The sequence below is a fragment of the Notolabrus celidotus genome, chromosome 10, assembly GCF_009762535.1.
Source record: "Notolabrus celidotus isolate fNotCel1 chromosome 10, fNotCel1.pri, whole genome shotgun sequence".
In the NCBI taxonomy this organism is placed as follows: Eukaryota; Metazoa; Chordata; class Actinopteri; order Labriformes; family Labridae; genus Notolabrus; species Notolabrus celidotus.
The window spans coordinates 32401834-32425764 of NC_048281.1; the positions used below are offsets into that span (position 1 = coordinate 32401834).

Below are 23931 nucleotides of genomic sequence, written 5' to 3' on the forward strand. Positions count from 1 at the left end.
TCCTTGTCCATCATTAGTCAAACTTTATTTTTAAAGTTGAAAATCTCAAGTTTATTAATATTCTGAGCAGAACTGTGTAATCTTTTATTATATACAAGACAGTTTAAAACTACAACAAAGCCACAGAAGTGCACTAACGAGCCATGCTTCAGTAACATTTACAGTGTAGGTATTTAACATCAATTCATTTTTACCAATCTTACTTTATAGTGTCAAGATAACACGTCAGGATTCATCTTATTAAGTGTTGTCTCTTTTTTGCAAAGTACATATATGAAAGCACGAGACACAGCAGGGGGCCGTCATCTCTGTGACAGGTTTCATCTGGATGAGAGTGATGCAGCCTTTAGTTGTGCATGCTCAGAGTGTACACAGAGGTGTTTCTGGCTCCTCCCACATGCTTCAGCCTCTTGAGCTCCGTCAGACAGAGGATGTACACGGGGGTCCGGGGTCCAACATTAGTAATCCTCCTCAGCTCCTCCATCTGAAACTCTGCCTGTTCTCCTGCAGAGGGCGCCACAGAACAGTGAATGGTTAGAGGCATGAGAGGTCGAAAAACTTGAATTACTTTGGTCTTCAGTGTGTTGAAGCCGGTTGAAGCACAGACCTGAGTATCTGTTGATGCTGTGAACAGCCTGGTTTAAGCTGCTGAGAGTCATCTGCTTCAGGTAGCTGGGTAGACTCTGGAACTCGCTCTCTGACACCAGAGGTAGACTCCTCGCTGTAGAAAGAGGACTGGACAGAGGAACATGTGTTGAAGTTTAAATCTTATTAAAAAGAAACTAACATTTTTAAACCACAACATATGTGTTGACTTTGCATCAATGTCACATTGGTGGCACCTGGTTTTGGGAGTTACCTGTTTCTGTCTTTCTCTGGTCTGATATTTGGGTTCACAACGGCCACGGCAGTCTTCTTCTTCTGAGCCTCGGACAAAAGCTACAAAATAAAATAAATTATTCATGTTTAAAGTTAGATTTTTTGAAGCTTTTACACCTTTTTTTTTTATTCATAGAGGAGAGGACAGCGTAGGTTACTGGGAGAGAGTGGGGGGAATGACACGTGGGAAATGGGCTGCAGGCTGGTTTCGAACCCTGGCCACCTGCTTAATGGGCGCGCAACTTAACCATTAGAGTAAGTCCACACCAAGAAATTATTAATGTTAAAAGCAGATAAGAATAGAACAGCATGAACATGTCAATTTGCCTTGTTTTGTGGTTCTGGATGATCCACCCAGAGTCCATTCATGTTGTTTTCTTTGTAATTAAGAAAAAAGAGAGGATCATGTCTGAAATGAATCCACTTAACCCTGCTTGAGGTTTCATCCACTCACTTTACAGATGTCCTGTGTGACAGAGCTGAGGTCAGGCATCTCCGGGGTGCTGGGGTCCTCGTAGTCCATCCTGGCGTTAGGGGTCCTAAGGCTGAACTCCTGGCTGTGTCCATCCAGCTCCAGACTCTTTACAGTGGGCTCCTTGGTCGTCTCTTTATACTCACTGGTCTTCTTCTGCATTTTTGCACTTCTCTGCAGGTTAAAGAAACATTAATAAACAGAGTGTGTATGCAAATGAAGTATCTAATGATGACTGTTTTTCTACAGTGGTGTTTAAGGATTGAACATTTTGTTTTAGTCGTACACTTTGTAAAGTATTTCCGAGCAGGGACTCCAGGTTTGGCATCTCTGGCATCTGCTTGTCCTCCGCACCCGTGATGGATATATCCGGTACATTGTATTCCCAGGTGCGTTTGGAGCCGGTTGTTCCGTTAGGAGGGGTTGTTTGGAGTTCAAAGCTGTGGCTGTCATCATCAGTTTGCATTTTGATGGGCTCATCCTGCCATGCTCTCTGAGTGGACAACAACATTTGCAGAATGAGCAAGCTGAGATATTTCCCCTTCACATTTCTGTTCACCAAAACCACAAAAAATATGAAACTATGTTTTTATTTATTTACCTTTTTAGAGCTGACCAGTCTGTTCACATACGGGGTTTGAAAGGCAGGGACCTCAGGGGTGGTGGACAGGTTTTCAGGCAGAGTAGGGGACCCTGGATCATCACTGCCTGGAGCCTGAGGGGTGCAGTGACTGTTTGTCTTCTTAATCTTGAACCCTGGGGTGCAAAATACGGGCGCCTCTGGGGACTCCAGCTTATTTGCTAAAGAGAAAAAGGAAGAAAATTTAAGATAAGATAAGATATTACTTTGTTGATCCCTGTGGGGAAATTCGGTTGTTGCAGCTTCACAGACATAAGCTGTTAGTTGCTGTTAGTTATCACAAAGCAGGTTGTTTCATTTCTCTTGCTTGCATTTTTATGTTTTGTATAGAAGACAGTGGCATTCCTGTTCATTTCCTCAGTATTTTAAAGGTTTAAGTTGCTGAAATCATCTTAGAGTATCTTCATCAGGTGTTTTTTCTTTTTGATAACTGTATTCATTGGAAGCAGTTTCACAGGTAGTGAAGCAACAGTACAGTGTGGTACAGAGGACTTCCATTCTTCCCATTTTTCCCCCTCTTTTTTCCCTCTCACAGACCCAACCCACTTGTACTTCTAAAAATATTGTGTAACCAATACAGACTACATACAACAATTACACAAATAAGGAAAGTAAGTGAAACAGAACCAAATGTTAAAAAAATAAAAAATTAGAAGAAAGAAAATAATTCAATAAAGAGGGGGGGAAGTGGGGGCCTCTGTCACCACAATCAGGCAGGGGAGTTAAAGATTCAATCTGATTTAAGAGAGGACTCCAAATTTAAGGAACCATAGAGGGAAAACCTGAGCTTCTCAAGTCTAATAGACAGTAACAACTCTTTCACCCCTCTGTTATAAGATGCAGGTTGCGGGTGTTTCCATTTGAGGAGTATAAGTCGCCCGGCCAAGAGGGTGGTAAAGGAAAGGACAGTCTGTATGACTTTAGAGGTAACAGGCTGCAGGGGCCAAACAAGGCCAAGAAGGGTTCAGGAGTGATAGTTATATTATATTCTGTGCTAAGCGTTTTGAATATTTCAGACCAGAATGTGGAAAGCCTGGGACAGAACTAGAACATATGAGAATGGTCGACTAGGGATTGTTTGCTCCTCCTAGCTCACCCCCTTCCCCCCAACCCCCTCATCACTTACTTTAACTCTGCCTGTCCCCATTAAAGTTACTAACCATAGACCTTTCTGGAGTCCCTGAGCTCCCTTGTCTCGTAGATTCCTCTGAGCTGCCGTAGACGTCCTCCTGCTGCGGACGATCTGGACTCCAGCTGATACGGACGTGCTGGACTCCAGCGGCAACAGCTACTACGACTCGTCTCATCACTATCACTTCTCTCTCTTACTCCCCTCTATCCCTCTTTCCAGACCCAACTCGGTCGAGGCATGATGGCTGTCTAACATGAGTCTGGTTCTGCCTGAGGTTTCTGCCTGTTAAAAGGAAGTTTTTCCTCACCACTGTAACTTGCTAAATACTGCAATGTGCAATGCTCATGATGGATTAAGGTGGGGTCAGACTGAGTCTTACCCTGTCTTGAAGTTGGGTCTCTGTTCATAATTGGACATAGAGTGGTCTAGACCTCCTATGTTTGTAAAAGCGTCTTGAGATAACGTTTGTTGTGATTTGGCGCTATACAAATAAAGATTGATTGATTGATTTTACATGAGTCAGTTACATTGGGTTAAATCCAAGATAGTCTCAAATTAGTGTAGTGAGCTTTGTGCACAGGAGGCCTTGCTTTGCACAGATTGAGGAGGAGAGAACCAAACGTAAAACTTGTTGCCAATAAACATCAGGAAACAAGGTTCCCAGCTCCTGCTCCCAAGGATCCCTGGGGTAGGGTCCTGGGCTGTTAATGGTAGAATTAGTAAGGCTGTAGATGCTCGAAATTAGACGCTTTTGTTCAGGATTAAAAGCCAGTAGGGAGTCTATTAGAGTTTTCAGGGGACAGGTGTTTTTATCTAATCCCTAGTATTTTGTTCTTGTGCAAATACTACATTTTGGAAGGTCAGTGACTGCTTCTGATACTTGAACAATTAACCCTTTTGAATCATGTTTATCAGATTTATTTCTGTTAAGCAATTAAAGAAATGTGGCTTTTTTCCATTTGAATAAAGAACAGTAATATTTGTCAGTGTTATGTGTTTAAAAAGTACCTCGCCTGAGTTTTAGAGGTTTTCAGAAAAGCTCCCAAAAGACTTTAAGTTCAGTAAAACATTGAACCCAACAAAGAGAAGGAGGAGATCCAGTAGAGTGACAGGAAACATGCAGGGACTTCTTACTGGTTTAACAATCTTAGATCCACCACATCAATAGGATAACAGTGAGAGCTCAGTTATATTTAAAAGTGAAGCTATGGAGGTTCAGAAGGAGGAAGATGTGTAAGTGTCATACCTTGAGTCTGCAAACTCTCCATCAGAGAGTTACCTGGAGGTGCAGGCATGTCCTGTGATGCTCTGTTAAAGAAGAGGACATTCATAAAGCACTGACTAAACCATCTGAGTGCTGCAGATCCTGCACCGTGTCAGTAAAGGCCAATAAAAGGTCAACACTGAATACATCTCGTTAGACTCATTATCTCTCTACCTTTGGGGCTTTGGAACGTTCTTCCGGAAGAGATCCATAGTGAAGTCGTTGTTCAGACACATGGTGTGCTCGGAGATCCCAAAGTCATGCATTTGTGGCGTCTGAAGCTCATCATCATCCATCCGCAGGGCACATTTTGGAGTCAAGGGCATGGGTGGGGGCGCTGGGGAGCTGAGTGCAGGGTGAGGGAGACTCATTTCTGGCATCGGGGGCACTTCAGCGCACCACGCCGCCCCCGCCAGAGCTCTTTTTAGTTGCATCTCAGACAGGCCAAAGTCAGAGAGCTGAGGGGTTCGCATCACATCGGTGAAAGGCGGAGGACCTGGGTTTGAAGGCGACGTGGAGTCATCGCCTCTCGCCTCCTCCTGGCTTCCCTCTTCTTCTGCTGCGTTAGCTTCATCCTCGTCTGCTGCTTCATCTTCGGCTTCTGAGCCCTGACTTTTAGCCTCTGTGGAGGAGAATGCAGAGTGGAAAATGAGTCATTGAATCAAAGAACCATAGATGAACTAACTGTCCATAACCTTTGTAGGCAAGGCAAGGCAAGGCAAGGCAGCTTTATTTGTATAGCGCATTTCATACACGAAATGTGTAGACATAATTACTTCTACAAACACTTCTATTTTGTCTTCCAGCTGCAGTCATTACTTACTGGTTTGTTTCTGGGTGTCTTGTGGAGCTTGGTAGCCATATTTTTCCCAGTGTCCCCTCAGTGTCTGGATGTCCTGTGTGACCCTCTGCTTCATCACTCTACAGGACTTAATGAAGCTGCTCACTTCACTCTCTCGGGCTTTCTGCTGAGCCAAATGTTCCTGGATCTGTCCCTGTGAGAGGACAGAGAGGATCAGCTCGGCACACTGCTATTAAAAGTTATCAGGCCAACTGACTCATGAAGCATTTAAAGACAGAACTGACACGTTAGTACAGAATATCATGAAGAGGGATGAGTTGTGATTTTGGAATATCTGATTAATCGTCACATCACTATCATCTTTCTCCCTCTATCCCTCTCTCCAACACGGTAGGTCTCAGCAGATGTGTGTCTAACATGAGTCTGGTCCTGCTGGAGGTTTCTGCCTGTTAAAGGAAGTTTGTCCTTGCCACTGTAACTTGCTAAATGCTGCAAAGTGCTCTGCTCATGGTGGATTAAGATGAGATCAGACTGAGTGCTGTCTGGAAGATGGGACTGGATCTGATTCTGTCTTGATGTAATGAGGTAAAACAGCCTGACAGTGGTTTCAGGGAATCTGAAAGCAGTTTGCTTAATGCCACTAAACAACAAAAAACATCCACAATGACATTCCAAATAACATAAGACACCATAAGAGCCATCTCAGGTAATTTGGTAAACTCTTTGAATAATCGGCGAATAGTTAGCAGTGATTACAGTATTTCTCAATTGCTAAAACACATTTCTTGGCATCCTACATGCTTTTCTAAACACTATAAGCACAAAACCCAATTTTCAAACTACATTCACCAAACCTCTGACTCTTCCTGCAAAACCAAACAATGTTGTCAGATCATACCCCAGGTCAATCAGAATCAAAACAATACTCAGCAGTCATTACACCCTACATCAAAACACTGAAAACACAAAGCTCAGGACATGAAATAAACAAATACAATTATTATTATTATTATGAAGCTTTAGACATAATGTTTATTGTAAATGAGAAGCTTATTACAGTGTAATCTACAAACTCAAACTGAAGTGTTTACAGTATCTACAATCATTCAGCCACAGCATCAGGTCTACATACTGGGTCAGGCCACAGGACTTCATCCACATCACAGGCTACATTCTCCCTGGCCAGGCAACAAGGGGAAAACCCCCCTGGTGTGCCGGATCCAGGCTTATATTGGTTTCCTCACATCTTTAAAGTGTGATCAATTTTGAGTGGTTGTGCTTCAAATGTGTTTCACTTTTGCTACCTGTGCTTACCATTATGCAACACAAGTGCATCACAGTGCAACATGTGTTTTAGTGAGTGGGAATATGTTTGGAAGTTGTGTCTAACAGGTGAAAAGTGCTTATGGTTTTGCCAAAGGCGTGACTGATTCAATACATGGGTTCAATACGGTTTAGTGTTTTAACAATTGAGAAATGCTCAAGGAAAAGCTTTTGTATTTCAGTCTGTGGTGTTAAACTATGGAACAGTCTCAGTATGGAACTAAAGCAATGTCTGAACATAATTCAATTCAAGAAGAAGTACAAAGAAATGATTTTAATAAGGTACAAGGAGGAAGACAAGTGTATATAATCACGAGGGGTTTACTTTTGTTTGTTAGCATAAATATGAAGATAATAGATGAAGATTTGACATGTGGGACTGCACTCATATAATGGCAGAAAACAGTGAATAGAGGGGTAGGATTAGATAAGTTTTAAACTTCTTCCTACTCCTTTTCATACATGTAGAGTAAATTGTTTCACTGCTTGCTAATATTGATTTTGTTTCTTTTGTAAAACTGTTTCTTTTTATTTTATGTTTGTATAACTCTTTCTTCTTTTCTGCTTTTTTTTTTAATTGTATTTTTTTTACTTTTACATGTTCGAAATAAAGTCATCAAATCAAATCAAATCAAATGCTTTAATCTAATAGTATTTTTGCTTGAAATGCCCATCCCTAAAAATAACCTTGTAAAAACTCTTTAGAAATACTTTATGAGAAAGTATTAATTCTTTAAAATTTTATTGAGTATTTAATGTAATATATTTGCAGCTAAAAAATTATTTTCACATTAAATTATTTGATTCTTTGTCATACCAAATCCCATTTAAAAATCCGTGATTATTCGGACACATGACAGAGATACAAAATGATCTGATAAATTCTGATCAGCTGATTATTTACATGTTTCATCCTTTTATATACAGTCTATGGTTTTATCCCGTACCTTCATGTTACCAACATCACAGTTCATCTCATGATACGCTCTCATCGCTCTCGCTGTAGTTTCTGTAAATAAACACACAGTCGTATTAATACATGGAGAGCATTTAAATGTTTATAAAAGCTGTAAAGTGTCAGAAAGTCTTAAGTCGTCGTTGTCTCACTCACCACTGTCATCATCATCATCTTCGTTGTTGTTTCTGTTTTCAAAGTCTGTCTTCAGCTTCTCTGTCTCAGTCTCTAAAGTCACAGACAGTTTCCTCAGCTTGGAGAAGAATCGAGCCGTTGGATCCATCTTCGGTTAAATAGTCTGAGTTGTGAGTTTGAACCATAGACTGTAAATAAAAAGGTGTTAAATGTACATTTAAAATAACTCTCTATGATCCAAACTCCTCACAGGCGGTTTGTTTACCTTTTATCCTCTGGGAAACTTTTTGATTTTGGCGCCTCTTCCGGATTAAACCGGATGCTGCTTCTTCTTCTTCTACTCTCATTTTAAAGGCGGATCGCAAACAAAATTACTGCATACTGCCAACGACTGTACCGGAGGGTAACATCACAGTTTATACTTCATTCTACATAATGAAAATATAAAAACAAATAACTAAATAAAAAAAAAAAAATGAAGCAACTAAGTAATATATATATTTATATACATATAATAGAAACAAATGATAATACAAAATATTAATATATGTTTTTAAAAAGTAAATGAATTATAGAAATAAATCAATTACTAATAACAATAAATAAATAAATAACTAAATAAATGATATCATAAGATGTAAACTTGTTTCTATCAGCAATTAACTAGATGTTTCGTCTCCTTCTAGTACTTTGAATTACACTTAGGACGCAAACTCTTTGTGTACGTCCCCAATCTTGACTCATGTTTTTTCTTTATTCTCAGAAAATGTTATGTTTTTATTTTTTTATTCTTTTTGAAGAGAATTGTATGAATAAACAGTTTAATAATGTTTTGTGGATGATTAACGAATTAACTGCATGTAAAAAAACCCCACATATGAGCAGTAATTGCACTTTTTAAATACTACTGAATATTTTAAATAATTATTGAAGAGCCATCTTTTCTCTTTGGACTTCTCCTCGAGGTGAGAACATTAATATCCCAACAGATTTTACTTGATTTTACTATTCTATATAAATATAATGTGTTTTTTATTGTTGTCTTCTTTTCCTTAATACCTTGTTAATCACTTTGGTCAACATGGGTTGCTTTTAAATGTGCTATATAAATAAAGTTGATTTGACTTGACTAATACATGTGGAATTATCTGTCCAATAACTTGAGCACAGTATTTATTATCAGTGTCTTGAACTGATTGATCATATGTTCCCTGTGTGTGCTGTGATGTGCTGTTGTTTCACTGCAGCTGTAAATAAAGTATATTTATCCATTCTGAGTGATTAAAGTTTTTTCTTATCTTATCTCATCGTAAGGGACATCCACGTCATCTATAAAACCTATTCCTACATGTTTCTGAAAATTAAAACCTCTGTGTTAGTTATTAGAATTGTGTTTGTAAAGTTTGTGATTTGAACGGACCCTATTGTTATTCATTAGAAAAATGGGCTCACTCTCTATTTGTAAACATGATTTATATTTAAATTAATTCAGTTTTAATTGTGTTGACTCAGCAAATCAGTAAACACTAAACTAAGGTTTATTTATTTATCTATTTTGCTAACACAATAACAAAGAAACAGTCAGAGGTTAAACAAAGAGGCACTGCCAGAGGGCGCTGTTGTCAGTCCTAAAGGTCAGGAACACTGACCTCTGCTCAGATTTAGATTTGCTGCACGCTTTGCTTGAAACTGCAGTCAAAGAGCGGGCTGCTGGCTGGCTTGCATTCTTCAGATTAAAGGTTCTGGAAAGAAAAGTGATAATGAGGATTAAAAATGTTAATATTTTTGATTCCACTGCAGGATTTTGAAGCTTTTTATTTTCAAACAATTATTCAAAATTCTTGCAATGTAAAATGAATGATTGTTACTTTGGCAAATATGAACTGTGCAGTGAGCAGGTGATGGGACAAAGGGATAACAAACTGGGATTATTGAAAATCTTTTTCAGGAGTCAAAATTGTGTCTTAATTTAAAAATAAACTATAAAGTTGGTTAGTTTGTCTAAGAAATGAAACAGCAGAACGGACCCATAAACAAAAATGTGATGGAGCCATTTCTGAACCCTCCAAGCTTTGTTTTCTGCACAATATGTTCTTTGAAAAGTGTTCTAATGATGTGCAGATATCTGTGACAGACCTCTGCTGACAGTACTGCTGATATATAAGACAGGTTTTCATTCTCATTCCCAGAATTCGCCTCAGAAAATTAAGAACAGCTGAATCTTTTATTCATCCTCCTGATGCAAGAATTTTGTTAGCATTAAAAATTGATGCCATGTTACTTTGTTTTGAGCATCAAGTGTGAGAGGAAAACTCCACTCCCAACGCTGCAGATTACACTTTTCTTCTCAGGAAAGCATCAAAGTTACCCACAGAACCAGACTCTGTGCTTTTTAGAACACTTCCTGGGGCTTTTAAGGCGGAGCTGACCTCGTGGTGGAATAACACAACCCAAGCCGGGTCTCACAAACTGGTGCGTGACTGTGACTGGACTCATCATGCTAAGCGTGTTATGTAAATGTAAATACGTGTCCAGATGCATGACAGGAACATCTGTGTGCTTCTCTTAGGCTAGCATTAACCGGCTCATGCCCTATTTTTGTTTATTTATTTATTTATGCTGTTTCACTCTTTAAGCTAATGAATGGGAACTGCTGTTAGCTAGTCAGAGTCCTGCTCACCGTATGTGTGCACCAGTCTGCCAGAACAACCCACTCACCATTCATTACCTCTTATAGCTGTATTTATTAAATATTCAAACACATCTTGTTTATTTTTCATACTTAATTTGTTTACGGTAAGAAAAAGAAAAGAGACAGAAACAGCAGGGATTAGATGATTCACCAAATCCTGCTCAGCTTATTTTAATCTCCATCAGTGTAAATGTTCCTTTAAAGCTGCTGTGGGGAACTTTTGTTTTGTGTCAATTCTGGCGCCCCCTTGTGGACAAAGTGATACCTCTTATATCTTGTCCTAAACATGCAAAAGTAGTGTTGTTAACAAAAACCTCATCCTGTTGTCTTTTAACAGTCAACTTTATCAGGCAGTGTGATTATGTTCCATGAAAACAGTCAAATAAAGGCTGTTTCTGAAGTGAGATGTCCATCATCTGGTCTGACACCTACTCCACAGGCATTTAAAATGACAACAGAGAAGGTGTCAGTGTTGTTGCTGATGGTCTTGTTGGCTATTGAGGGTCATAAAGAGGCATCGGTATCATTTTCAAGTTAAGCTAACTTGGCCATTACTGACTTTAAAGGCCCTGTGAGGAGTTTCTCAGCCGGTTCAAAACTCCTCACAGGGCCTTTAAAGTCAGTAATGGCCAAGTTAGCTTAACTTGACAAAGGCTACAGTTAACCGTTAAGTATGGAAACATCTCGTGCTGTGAGTGTAACAGAAAAAATATGATCATTTTAAAATCAGTAATCATACCCATATCAATACTTGGTGGAGTATTATTGATTTCTAAAATAAGTAGCCATATAAAGGGGTAGGATTAGATACATTTAAAGGTGACATATCATGCAAAATGGACTTTTTAATGGTTCTCCACCTGAAATATGTGTCCCTGGCATGTCTACAAACCCCCGAGAATGAAAAAAATCCATTCTGCCCCTGTTCTGATTTCTCCACCTTTCTGTAAATGTGTGTGAAACGAGCCGTTTCACACTTCCATGTTTTTGTTACGTAACAACAATATCCGGTCTGTCACGGAGTCAGAGCTCGGACCTTGTTCAGCCCATAGACTGTATAAAATAATACTGAATCCCTCCTCCGTTTTTCATTACCTGCACACATGTGTGCAAACAAGGAGCTTAGGAGGGAGGCATGCTAGTTGTAGGCTGTCTTAATAAACACAAAGGTCGGTTTGACTCCCCACGTCTGCAGATTTGAAGATATAGTGGATGATTTTTATTTATCATGGATAAGTGCTAGCGCTAGTTAGCATAGCTACATAGCTACATGTTCATAGCTGTAGCTGTGTACCAAGACACACGTCGACATACTGACAAATAAAACAACAAGAAACACTAAATCTGTGACCAATGGTTCAGAAAGGTCCTGCTACAGGCGCCTCTCCGTCAGGATCAGATTCTGGATCAGATTCAGAGGGTTGAAGTAACGTGATCTCTGAGCAGCCGTGTATATTCAGCCAACATGTAAACATTAGATCAACGTGCTGGAGAGCCGAGGCACATCCACTTCCTGAGGGGGCGTGGTCAGAGAGAAAACAGAGTGTTCTGAGGAGGACTGAAGAAGAGGGTTTTTCAGGCAGACCAAAATCTGATTTCAAAGTGTTTTTTTGAGCATAAACTTTAAAGACATGTTTTGGGGACCTCTTAGACCAATATATATTGATGAAAAAAGCGTGATATGTCACCTTTAAGATATCCTACTCCTTTTCGTACAAATTGAAATGTTTCAGTGCTTGCTGATGGAAATGATTAATTTTGTTTTTTGTTATTTCTTCTTTGTACTTGTATGTTTTTTTTACTGGCATATTCACTCTAAACTGGACTCTCTGCACCTCACTAGTTTTTAGTTTTTATTTATTACTTTTTGTTTGTTTGTTTGTTTGTTTTTATGATGTTTTAATGATGTATGCTTTTATGATCTGTAAGGTAACCTTGGGTGATCTGAAAGGCACCCAAAATATAATGTATTATTATTATTATTATTTATTTTTACATATTCCAAATAAATACACCAATAATATGGTCTCTCTAAATTGCCCGTAGGTGTGAGTGTGTGCGTGAATGGTTGTCTGTCTCTCTGTGTTAGCCCTGTGATAGGTTGGCGACCTGTCCAGGGTGTACCCTGCCTTCCGCCCGAAGCCAGCTGGGATAGGCTCCACCCCCCCCGTGACCCCTAACGGGATAAGCGGTCAAGATAATGCATGGATGGATAATGATAATGATAATAGTACCTTAATTAGCTTAGTACAACCGTCAGTTTAACTTGTACATTTCCAGTATTTGCAAAATTCTATGTGCTTATCTTTTATTTTTCAACAGATTAAAAAGGTTTAATAAAAAAACAACAAAAAAAAAAAAAAAAAAAAAAAAGTTCATGGAGTGTTAACAGTAGGAAGTGGGATTAAAGTCTGTTAGATTTGGCACACTATTTTTATTATTATATTATTATACAGTCGACGTTTGGCACATGATGTTTGGCAGTTTCCAGTTCCTCATAATTAAACATCTCTCTCTCTCTGAGAGTTTGAACCTTTTGAAAATATCTCCTGAAGCCCTCGTTATGATGCTTTTTAGAAGTAACAAGTGAAGCCTCATGATATTGGGAAGCAATGTCCCTTAAATCCTCCAAACTAACCCAAATCTTTATTTATTTATTTACAAACATCGACTAATTTACATTTTACTACATTTACAGTCAACAGTGAGCTGATAATATGATTAAATCTGCTAGTGAGAGAGGAAGTATACAGGATGCAAACACACAACACAGGACTAAAAAGAAACAAGAAATGACAAATTGGATGCCAAAGAATTACAAAGAGATTCAACATGAGCACAGGGACACAAAACGCAACAAGGGGATTAAAAAAAGGCAGAAAAACAACCACAAAGAGACTCAAAAACAACAATTGGGAGATGTAAAAGTTCCACAACGAGATGCAAGGGGACACAAAATGTTTAAAGATACAAAGAAAAAGAGAGAAGAGAAATCTAGTAGATAGAAAAATTGAACACAACAAACCTGCATTGTGAGTTCCAGTCTCAGTCTCAATGACTTGTCCAGAGGCCCTTTGTATAAAATGCTGTTCATGACTCAGAGTTATTAATGGAAACTAATTAATGACATAAATTCACATTGCAAGATTTCACATGATTAAATATACACCATACATTTAATGTAACTATCCATAATGTGATGATGACTTGTGCATTATGTCTGTAACTTGAAAGACAGATCCCTCACCCCTGCTTGTTTCAGGTCATTGCTGAACCAAGAAGGTGACACAGGTGTCCCATGTTCGAGCAGCACCTGAAGAGGCGGCTGACGGCGCTCTACAACCGCCTGATACCGACCTGCAAACCTAAACAATGGGTGTTGAGGGAGTTGTGTGTCAAGGTCGGCGGAGGTGCATTACGGGTCTTTGTGTTTGACTCGCCTCCCTGAGGGGGTCATTAAACTTTAATTCTCTCTTATTTTACGAGTCATTATACAGAAGCATGCACCCCGGCGTCACTGCAGCTGCAGGAGGTCTGAGGTGACACAGCAGTCCAGCATCCATACATGTACACAAAACAATGCATTTACAGCATTCAGAAATCACTCTAAAGTGCAGCTGTTGTGTCATTATGCATTCTTTGTTAATGCATCTGAGCAGGGAATTAAGAGAAATTAATTTAGAAGTCCATTCAGGAAAATAATGCAAAACCAGTTTATCTCCTCACTCAGCGACACAGCTGTGCAGGATTAAATATTCAGTTTCCAGACCAAAAAGAAACATTTTGACGGAAAAACATTGGGATCCCGTGGGGGGGATGATGCATGCTGCATCTCTCTTTTTGGTACGAAAATAAACTGAATATTTAATTTAGCAGAGCTGTGACCTTCTACTGTCTTTTCCTTGTGAGCTGAGTTGGCAAATTCCCTTTTGCCTACTCTGTTGGTGAACGAAGCAAACGTCTTTTTATCTATGAAAAGGAGCAACGGCAGAAAGCTGCAACTCAAATTAATCTCAATACTTGTTCTCTGTGGAGTTACTCACATAGGTGTAAGTTTTGGACCCAAGACAGCCAGTATTTACCTTCATGCATGGGGTCAAAGCTTTCTCATCTGTCTCTAAAAGTGTAGAGCTCTCCATCTGTCCTTCTGCCTTTAAGAAAGACTCCAACAAAGACGGTCCACTGTGAGGAGAAATGGACCGAGAGATTATCAAACATCAGTGCATGACCTTTGTTTTACCCCACATGAAACTCTCTATACAAGCCAAATGTGCAAAATGGCAACACAGCTGCCATAAAGACAGACAGCTTCATCAGCCCAGAGTTCACTCATCAGGAGGCTTTATGGTGTGAGGGAGCCAGTTGCAGTGGATTAGACTTAATGCTGAAGTGATTTTGGCTTGAAATTGGTGCTGAACGAGTGATTTGTTTGCGTAATGCTCCTTACAAAGACTTGTTTGCATGTGTAGGGCAGATTTGCATAAACGCAACGAGTGGTGTAAAAAAGCTCGGTGCTGTCAGTGAAGCGCAAGGGATTGTTTAATTTGGCTTCTCTGTGCAGTCAGAGCCGATCATGATGAAATTAACCAATAAGCAGCTTCACTGACTAACTGTGTTCTGTGTGATGATGTTAAAATGAGACTCCAAATGTCAGGATGACAATATCTATCATTTCACTACTATTATATGAAAAACTGAAAATGTGACCCCTTCCCTTCCCAAAAAGTTACCATGGACTGTATGAAATGATCTCCCCCATTGCTGCGCTCTATAACACCAAGCATATCATATTTGATACATCCATTTTTTGAGACCTCTACATCATCAGTGTGATATATTTTGTCTGGTGTATACAATCAGATCCATGCAGTGCATAGGTGATCCACCAGGTGTGAGTAATTCATGCACCAGAAGGACGTCACTTGAGACATCCAAAAAAGTCAGCGGTGGATCAGAGACCCACTCGAGTTTTTTTTTACAAATCTAGAAAAAGTTTGGGTGAAAAAAACTTTCAAATTGTTACTTAAACTTCAAGAGGAATAGTTACTGGATTGATGCAATGTAAAACACATTAACCCTCCTGTTATGTTTGTTTCTTAGGGACAGCAATAATGTTCCTGGGTCAATTTGACCATATTTAATGATTCAAAAGTGTCAGATCCCAAAAAATTCCCTATAAACATTTTTTAAAATCTCATTATTAACTCAATTACTAACAATTTAAATCAATATTTAGTGCAATTGTGTTTTTAATCATGGTTCAATGAGCATAACTCGTTGACTCATTTTTTTTAATGAAAATTCATGTATTCAATGTACATTGGAAAGCCCTAAATATAATTACAATAGTTCTACATGACTTAGAATTTAGTTTATTTTATTTTGTATTTTATTTTACTTTATTTTTTTATGAAGTGATGTTGATAAATTATTCTACATGTTGATTGCGCTAATTAAGCCAAGCAGAAGAATTTTCACACTGAAAAAATACTTTCAACATTTTTCTTTAGATTTTTGAACTTTAAAATGGGACAAAATAACCCGCAACATAACAGGAGGGTTAATATTTCATTACTTAATTTATAGTCAAACCATCTTGACAATGTGTGTCAAAATTGATACAGCAGGTATTTATTTGCAGATCTGTCAGTCATAATTTTATTAAATTGCATACATTATGCATTCCATAAAGCAACATACAGTCTTTTTATAATTGAAGAACATGTTTAAATGACATAATGAGGTATATTTAGAGTAGACATTGAGATATTTATAACGTATATTGTATTTTTATATTTGCAACCTGCTGTATCATGATGATTGATGACTGGTTGAGTGTTGCCTTGTCTCCCTAGTAAATAATTGTCTTTTGCTCATTGGTTTCAACTAAAAATTGAACAATTCAGAAAAGAAATATACAATAAATCAGTTTTTTTTTGCTACAAAATATGTATGATGTTGTCATGCGATATGGAAATAAATAATTTCTAGGTTTGAAATTACTTGGGAAAAATTTGAAGGACACTCAAAGTTTAATAGGCTAAAAATGTTTTTTTTATATGTTTTAGTTTAAAAAAAAAAGAAGGAACTTTGAGCAAAAAAATTGCACCAAAATCCCTGATGTATCAAATATGATACAAATCAAAACTCATATATGAACACTGCTATTTAATTTCTTCTTTTTTAATTTGTCAGAACGTCCAACAAACACTCCATTTTCAAAGAATTAGAATTTCCTGACAATCATTTGATGCTTCAGGCTTCACAGGTTTGGATCCTGTCCATGAAGACTACAATGAATGGTTGACCCTGACAGAGGGCAACACACACCGGGAACATGTCTGATTTTGTGCTGAGTGTGCACAGCTCTCACTTTGATAACACAGGATCCGGATCGCTCGTAGTAATGGCCCTGTAACCCCACACTCCTGCAGCATCCCCCGTGATTTCCCCCCAGGGACAGGATCAAAGGCGTTCTCCAAGTGAGAAAGACAAATGTAGAGTGGATGAGCAAAGGCCAGAAGACTTGCAATTAAGAGGGGGGGAGGTGCTTTATTTTATAATTCCTCCATTCTGATTATATAAAAGCAGATCATTTATATAATGAGGGGTGTGTTGTTGTTGTTTACCTGGAGGCTGCATGCTCGGCTTGTGTTGACATGATCCAGAAGTTAGTTCAGCATTTGCAATATGGTATGTGGTCATCTTTGGGATTCATCGCTCTTCTTTAAGATAAGATGAGATAAGATATTCCTTTATTCGTCCCACAGCAGGGGAATTTAAGTGTTACAGCAGCAAAGGAGATCATGCAAAACAGTATAAAGCAAACAAGAGCATATAAAATAGAAATTATTAAAACAATATTAGCAGTTAGAATTAAAGAAGTAAAAAACAGCATATCTTGTGACGTATATACACAACTAAAAAAGTTATTTTACAAATATTTACAAAACAAGTGAAAAAAGAAACGAGTGGGTGACATCACTGAGACGGCGTCCATGTTTTAATGCAATTGTTGTTTTTTCCAAGCGGCAACCTCTGGTCTCAAAATATGAGTCCAATGTGGAAGTGCTAAAAACTGCAGTACCTCGAGGATCCACTTGAGGCTGGCTCCAGAAGTACCAGAAACCACACACACACCCATTCAAAAGAGACGATCTTTACAGCTGAAATAAACATGTTTACAGCCTGGTAAACAAAGACAAGAGACAAGTGTAGTCTGGATAGCTCATTTCTTGATCGGCACACACTGTATGGAGGTGGATTTTTTCATAACGGGGTAATATCAAAGATATTGAGATTATGAGTCTTCCAATGAGAGGCACAGCTGACTTGATTGACTGGTGGGAACACTGTAGCCTCTTTACGTCACAATCGCTCAACAGCAGCAATATGTCTCCCGCTGACAACTGGCCTCAAAACAGCTCTTCAGAAACAGATATGTGACGTCATGGATACTACATCCATTATTTATACAGTCTATGGTGTTTTCCCATTCTCTAGTTCAGCATCCAAAATATATAACATTCTCTTTCCCTGTGATTGACACGCTGCCACTGCTGTGACCTTTTCACAGAGACAGATCCACACTTATAATTCTGTGTTGACTTCCTCCACATTATGCAGGATGTGTTGTGTTTTGTTTCCCTCTCCTTCAGGCAACACAAAACACATCATACCTCTCGCTGTGTCAGACAAAAGTAAAAACTGCGTACCCAATTACTTTCATGTCTCAAACTCTTCTGCAAATGTCGCCAAACAATCGTCAGACAGAGACCGCAGCACACTGCAGTGTATGTGTGGGTTAACCTTGGATAACCTTGCATCACTGTTTTTCTTTACAAAGAGTTTGTGACATCTGTGAGGTTTATTTTGAGGAAAGAGAGGAAAGAGAGGAAGTCGGATGGTCCCACAGGGCCAAGTGTTCACTTCAGTTAAGGGAGTGAGCCAAAACAGTCTTAGCCGGCCTCTGTTCTGCTCTAATGATGGGATTTGTAAACACTCATTTGTTCAGCAGGCTTCTGGATGGGTTAGTGAGCAGACAGAGATTATACAGTGTGATATACAACTCATTAAAGCTGCAGGTGCACATGGAAGCAACACAAAGTACCCCTGTTCTATATGCACACATCAGTATCTTGATCAGTTGCACAGTTTACATGAAAAACTTCTGGAACAACTGATCTGTTATTTTTTCTACAGGTATATATATATTGAGTTTGTTTGCATTCACTCTCAGCCCAGACTGGATGCCAATAATATAGGCTGCAGTTTGTTTAAGTCACACTTTATCATTTTGGCTTTGATTGTTTTTTCAAGGGCTTCAAACTGACATCAAAAATTAGTCAGCTTTTCAAAGTTATATTTTTTGGCATGTCAACTTTTAATGGATAGGACAGCTGAAGAGAGACAGGAAATACAGGGAGCAGAGAGTAGGGGTCAAACATGCAGCATATGGCTGAGGCCGGGAGTTGAACTTGTGACCGCTGCAACGAGGACTATAGCCCCTCTATGTGGGGCGTGCTTACGGCCAAATTCAAGTGGATCCGTGTCCAGTCCGTCTCAGACAAAAGAGTTGATAGGTTTCTATTCTAGTCAATGTGTGAACTTACTACGACGGTCCTGCTCTGGTGGGTGTAGACCAAGCGGCAACCTCCGGTCTAAAAATATGAGTCAATGCGGAAGTGTTAAAAGCTGCAGTTCATCGAGGATCCACTTGAGGCTGGCTCCGGAAGTACCGGAAGTCACATACACATGAATGGGGAAAAGACGATCTTTGCAGCATTAATAAACATGTTTACAGCCTGGTACAAAAGATGAGTGTAGTCTGAATAGCTCATTTCTCGATGTCCTCTCACTGTGAGGGGGGTGAATTTTTTTCTAATTCGGCAATTTCGAAGATATTGAGATTACCAGTCTTCCAATGAGAGGCTCAGCTGCCTGTGGGAACACTGCAGCTGTTGGCTAGGAGGCTCAAAGCCCGCCTCTTTACGTCACAGTGGCTCGACAGAAGCAATATGGCTGCCGCAGCCGATTGGTCTCAAAACAGCTCTTCAGAAACAGATGGGTGACGTCACGGATACTACGTCCATATTTTTTACAGTCTATGGTGTAGACGGACAAGAGAGCATGGAGCTGGACCGCAGCGGATAGGGGACATGGATATGGTGCAAGGCCAGTGGTGCTCCAATCAGCATTTTAAATGCTACAACCTATTTTCACTTTTGGTTCCTCTACAAGCAGCAGCCTACAAAGTTTAAATATGAAGCCAAACGGAAGTGCAAACACTGCAGTTCCTCAGGTGTCCACTTGAGGCTGCCTCCAAAAGCCAAGGAATCCCCATTGAGTCCCATTTTAAAATGCCAATTTTAAACAGCAGATTTAAACATGTTAACAGTCGGCTACAAAAGTACGGACGCCCTGAGAGGACATGATTAATTAAATACATTTTATTGTCTCTGTTTTCTTGAGATAAGTTAATTTCCTCGTCATCTCAAGATTAGAAACTCTGTTTTCTTGAGATAACAAGAAAAAGAAGACGATTAAAACGGATAAATTAAAATGTATTTAATCATGACCTTTTAGGGCTTCCATACTAAACATAAAAGAGCACATTTATATGCTAACCAAGTAACTTCAGGTTACAGGAAACTCCTGTTGTCAGATTCTTTAATTATTTTGTTTGTTTGGGTTTTTTTCCACAAATATTGTTTAGAAATTTTTGCCTCAGTAAAGAATAAAAATACTTCTTTTTAAGGAGACATTTATCTTACAGGGGGAAGATCAAAAACATCCCATTATCACGAGAAAAACAAGTCGAGATCTCAAAATAACAGAGAAAATAAATGTATTTAATCATGTCCTTTTAGGGCTTCTGTACAAAACATTACTTTGGGTATGTAGATTTTTTCTTTATTCATACAAATGATAAGAAGGTCAAGGGGTAACTTTTTTTTTTGTCAATGCTGCCATTTTTATTGTATCAAGCCAAAGATTAATACATAAAATTGCACAGTTAGGGGCATGGCTGATTCGACTGACAGACAGGTATGTTGTAGCTGTTTGCCAGGAGGCTAAAAGCCCGCCTCAGCTCCACCTCTTTGGCGATGTTTAGGTGAATCAGGTTAGGTTGAGTCAGCTTTCCAGTATGGTGCCCAACATCATTGGGCTTCAAGACGTCTCTCCAGGAATCATTAGGTGACGTCACGCAGACTATGTCCATGTTTTGGTCCCTGCCTCCCCAAAAGGTCAAAGCTGTTACTTTCTGACTGCCAAAGATCAGCTTAATGTCAGTAACTCAACACACCCAGTGCCACAGTGAAACAAACCCTCATACACAGCCTTTATTCGGCCCTCAGGTCACAATTAGAAACAGTTGTGTGAGCAGTTTAAGAGAGAAGAGATATTAAAAATAAGTTCATTAGCCACTTTTTTCAGTAAGGTTAGCTACCAAAACAAAACATGAGACAGGAAAGTAATGGATTTATCCTCCAAATAACATCAACAGAGGAGAAGATGGGAAGAAAAGGAGCTGCTTGTGTGGTGAAGCTCCATCCTGCTACAGGACACTTGGAGGACGAGTGGAATGGAGACAGGATGGGAGAGTGGGAATAAGAAGCACAATTCCCCACTGTAATGGCTCGCTGCTGTGACAGACCAACTTGGCTCGGTGTGCGTGTTTGGATGAGGGAGCCAGCCTGCTGTCCCCTCACACAGCTGTTTCATAAGCATATTACAGGATTGGCTTTAATTTGGTCGCCTTCACAGTGGACTTGACATGCCTTGTGTAACATCAAAATAAGCGTACTTTCTGAGAGAAAAGGAACAAAGAAATCTATTTTTTACCTTCTGATGAAGCAGGTTTATTTCAGCCTGGGGGATATCGAAAGCTGTGTTCACGTGTGCAGAAAAGTCCTGAAAACCTGTAAAAACTCTCCCTGACGGGCTGCATGTGTGAATGCAAACAGCTAGAATTTTTGGCCAGACTTTACCCATGTGAACTTCTGCCAGCTCCCAGGAACATTTCTGCAAGATGTGAAAGTGCAGCAAGAAGTATTCAGGTAAATTCACTACAAGCGAGCATGCAGCAGGATGTTTATATAAAGCAACATGAAACCTAAGTTGCAGAAGGAGTCGTTTTACAGACAACAGAAAGCTGTCAGTACATCCATCTGTTTGCATGAGTATTGACATAGCGGTTTAAGCGTGAGCCCCATACACAGAGTCTATAGTCCTCATCGCTGTGGTCGCTGGTTTTACTCCCAACACATTCCCTGTCTCTCCTCGGCTGTCGAAAATGCCCAAAAATATAACTTAAAAAACAATAAAACGCAAAGAGCAGACATTTTCCTTATTAACAGGGCTGTTCTTGTCCAAACAAGGCCTCAGATGTCATGTCCTTCCTCTCCAGGCTCACATCCTCTCCCTCTTCCCACCACCTCCTTCATCCCACAGGGAAAAACATGATACTCTGAGTAGGGATGTAAATTCCAAGTATTTTCCGTGATCGATGCTTGGAAATGTTAATGATCAATTATAGATTAATCATTGCCAAATGCGCTTTTTTTCCCCAAATCAAATATTCCTTTACAACACAATGTATCTAACTGACAGTATTGAATATCTACAGATCGTATTGAGGTGTTCAAAATGTTAAACATGCTGAATATCAACGTGTGGAGCAGGCTCATAATCTCTGCAGACATACAGTCATAAAAGTGAAGGCTCAGACTTCAACAAGGGAACTGAACAGAAACATAGTTCAGACTCACAGAGTCCAGTTCTCTGTCTACTCGTTCTTATTGTCTATAGTCTTAACTGAACTGACCACAACACAATTTAAACAAGCTTGCACTCCTCAGTATTTATAGTTAATTATCAATTTATTTATTATTGCTGCTGCTATTTTATTATAACCTGCATCGGTATTCCTTTTTAGACTTGTATATTGCTGCTACTGTGAACTGTACTGTGTATATAACCTGTGATTTTTTTATCTTTGATATCTGCGTGCTGTTTTTCTGTCCTTTGGTCTTACCTGGCTGCTGGAATCTGAATTTCCTGAGGGAACCTTCCCAAAGGATTAATAAAGTATCTATCTATCTATCTATCTATCTATCTATCTATCTATCTATCTATCTATCTATCTATCTATCTATCTATCTATCTATCTATCTATCTATCTATCTATCTATCTATCTATCTATATTATTGAGAAAAATAATCATGTGAACACGGTCAGGTGTCAGCCGGGAGCACAACCGGGTCATAATCAGTCCGGCAGCGGAGAAAGAAAGCACTCGTGGAGACCTGTCACTCAGCCACAGCCCCAAGCTGAGCGTCTCTCAGCTGGGGGCTTCAGCTGACTGAAGTGAACACCTTCAGATTCACATCACCACATGCTTTAAAGCTGGGGTTGGCAGTCTTGGAAAACTAGCATGAATTTGAATGTAGCATTTCCTCATGACTCCGTCTAACCCCTCCCCCCGCTCACATGCACGAGCGCCGCTGACTTGCGACCATATGATGGTGACTGATTCAAAACTGGTCCTCACCAAAACATTATCATAGTGAAAGTTAAAAACTCAAACAAACATGGCTGCTGTTAGCACTCACAACTGTCATTCTAGCATTATCCAGTTGTACTGGTGACACGATATCAGGAGAAAAGTTATAATACATATATAAACTGTAACAGCTCTACTGTTTGTTAAACGTGTTCAGTGTAGATGTTCTTAATTCCTACAGTGTTGACAGTCAGTGAAGGCATCAGGAGAGGTGTAGAGTGTGTGAGCGGGAGAGAGGAGAGACAAGAGGAGAAGTTCTTCATTCATTCAAACATTGATTGTTGTTTTGTTGGTTGGCGTGATCACGGCCGACAGTGACCGGTTATTAAAGATCAACGTGTTCACGAATCGGCTCGTCATCCCTACAGCGTCCGGACAGACGCTACAATACATCTACATTTTCTGTAGGACTTACTAAATGTCATTCATTCTTCTGCTTGTCAGAGCCCCCGTGGTGAGAGCTTTTTAGACTCTGATCCGGACTACAGTCCTGAGCAAAGCACCTCATCAGGTCAGAGGGGACAGGCCCGAGGTCGAGCGAGAGGGGCAGTAGATAGAGGCAGGGGAAGCAGAGACAGGAGACGGGGACTCAGAGTACACGCCGGGGAAATGTACGCGCAGGAGGCGGGCAGAACGGCAGGACGGGATTTGAATGGTTTAAAATTTTGGCACCCAAAAAAGGCTGATTGGTTGGTGTTTTCCCAGGTTTACTCCGGCTGTAGATAGCAGCTTTTCTTCGAACACATTATGTATTGATTGCCATCAGGACATAAAGATCATTTTAACCAGTAGAACAAAAAGTGGATCTAAATCTGATTACCAACCCCAGCTTTAAACTTAAAACACCTCCCTGATAGCTGAATGAAATATGAGACCACATGATGTTTGTTCCACGTGATAGAAAATCAAAACAAAAATATGTGTTCAAGTACGTTCTTAACAATCAATTAATCCATACTTGATTAATTGTTTACATCCCAAGCTCTGAAGGACATGTGTGAACAAACACTTTTGCTAAATTTAGGAAGCAGAGCTCAAGAAAATGTCTAGGAATTTTCAGGAGAGCATATG

At 39.5% G+C, this 23931-nt stretch overlaps 1 protein-coding gene and 1 long non-coding RNA gene across 3 annotated transcripts; both read right to left on the minus strand.

Annotated features, from left to right (window-relative positions):
• ska3 (spindle and kinetochore associated complex subunit 3) lies at nucleotides 1-7982 on the minus strand. 2 transcript variants are annotated; one of them, XM_034694420.1, is made up of 12 exons: nucleotides 7868-7982; nucleotides 7624-7790; nucleotides 7460-7521; nucleotides 5211-5382; nucleotides 4562-5009; nucleotides 4370-4431; nucleotides 1953-2152; nucleotides 1638-1844; nucleotides 1334-1525; nucleotides 860-939; nucleotides 608-735; nucleotides 1-504 (listed from the first exon to the last, which is right to left on the minus strand). In XM_034694420.1, exons 2-12 carry the CDS (start codon nucleotides 7748-7750, stop codon nucleotides 347-349), a joined length of 1836 nt encoding a protein of 611 aa, XP_034550311.1. In that variant the 5' UTR covers nucleotides 7751-7790; nucleotides 7868-7982; the 3' UTR covers nucleotides 1-346. The 2 variants fall into 2 exon arrangements, with proteins under 2 accessions (XP_034550311.1, XP_034550313.1); XM_034694422.1 differs by lacking the exon at nucleotides 7868-7982 and having other exon boundaries at nucleotides 7624-7861.
• Nucleotides 7983-14379: 6397 nt separating this feature from the next.
• Nucleotides 14380-17019, minus strand: LOC117819801. The gene is made up of 3 exons (XR_004632628.1): nucleotides 16924-17019; nucleotides 16668-16770; nucleotides 14380-14476 (listed from the first exon to the last, which is right to left on the minus strand). It is a non-coding gene; the product is annotated as an uncharacterized LOC117819801 (long non-coding RNA).
• Nucleotides 17020-23931: the final 6912 nt, after the last annotated feature.

Excerpts from the sequence above, each read along its gene's own strand:
- ska3 (XM_034694420.1), bottom strand. The coding sequence starts at position 7,750 with ATGGATCCAACGGCTCGATTCTTCTCCAAGCTGAGGAAACTGTCTGTG. Across the intron at positions 7,522-7,623 it reads AGATGATGATGATGACAGTG|AAACTACAGCGAGAGCGATG; the intron begins GTGAGTGAGACA and ends GTTTATTTACAG. Across the intron at positions 4,432-4,561 it reads AACGTTCCAAAGCCCCAAAG|AGCATCACAGGACATGCCTG; the intron begins GTAGAGAGATAA and ends CTTCTTTAACAG.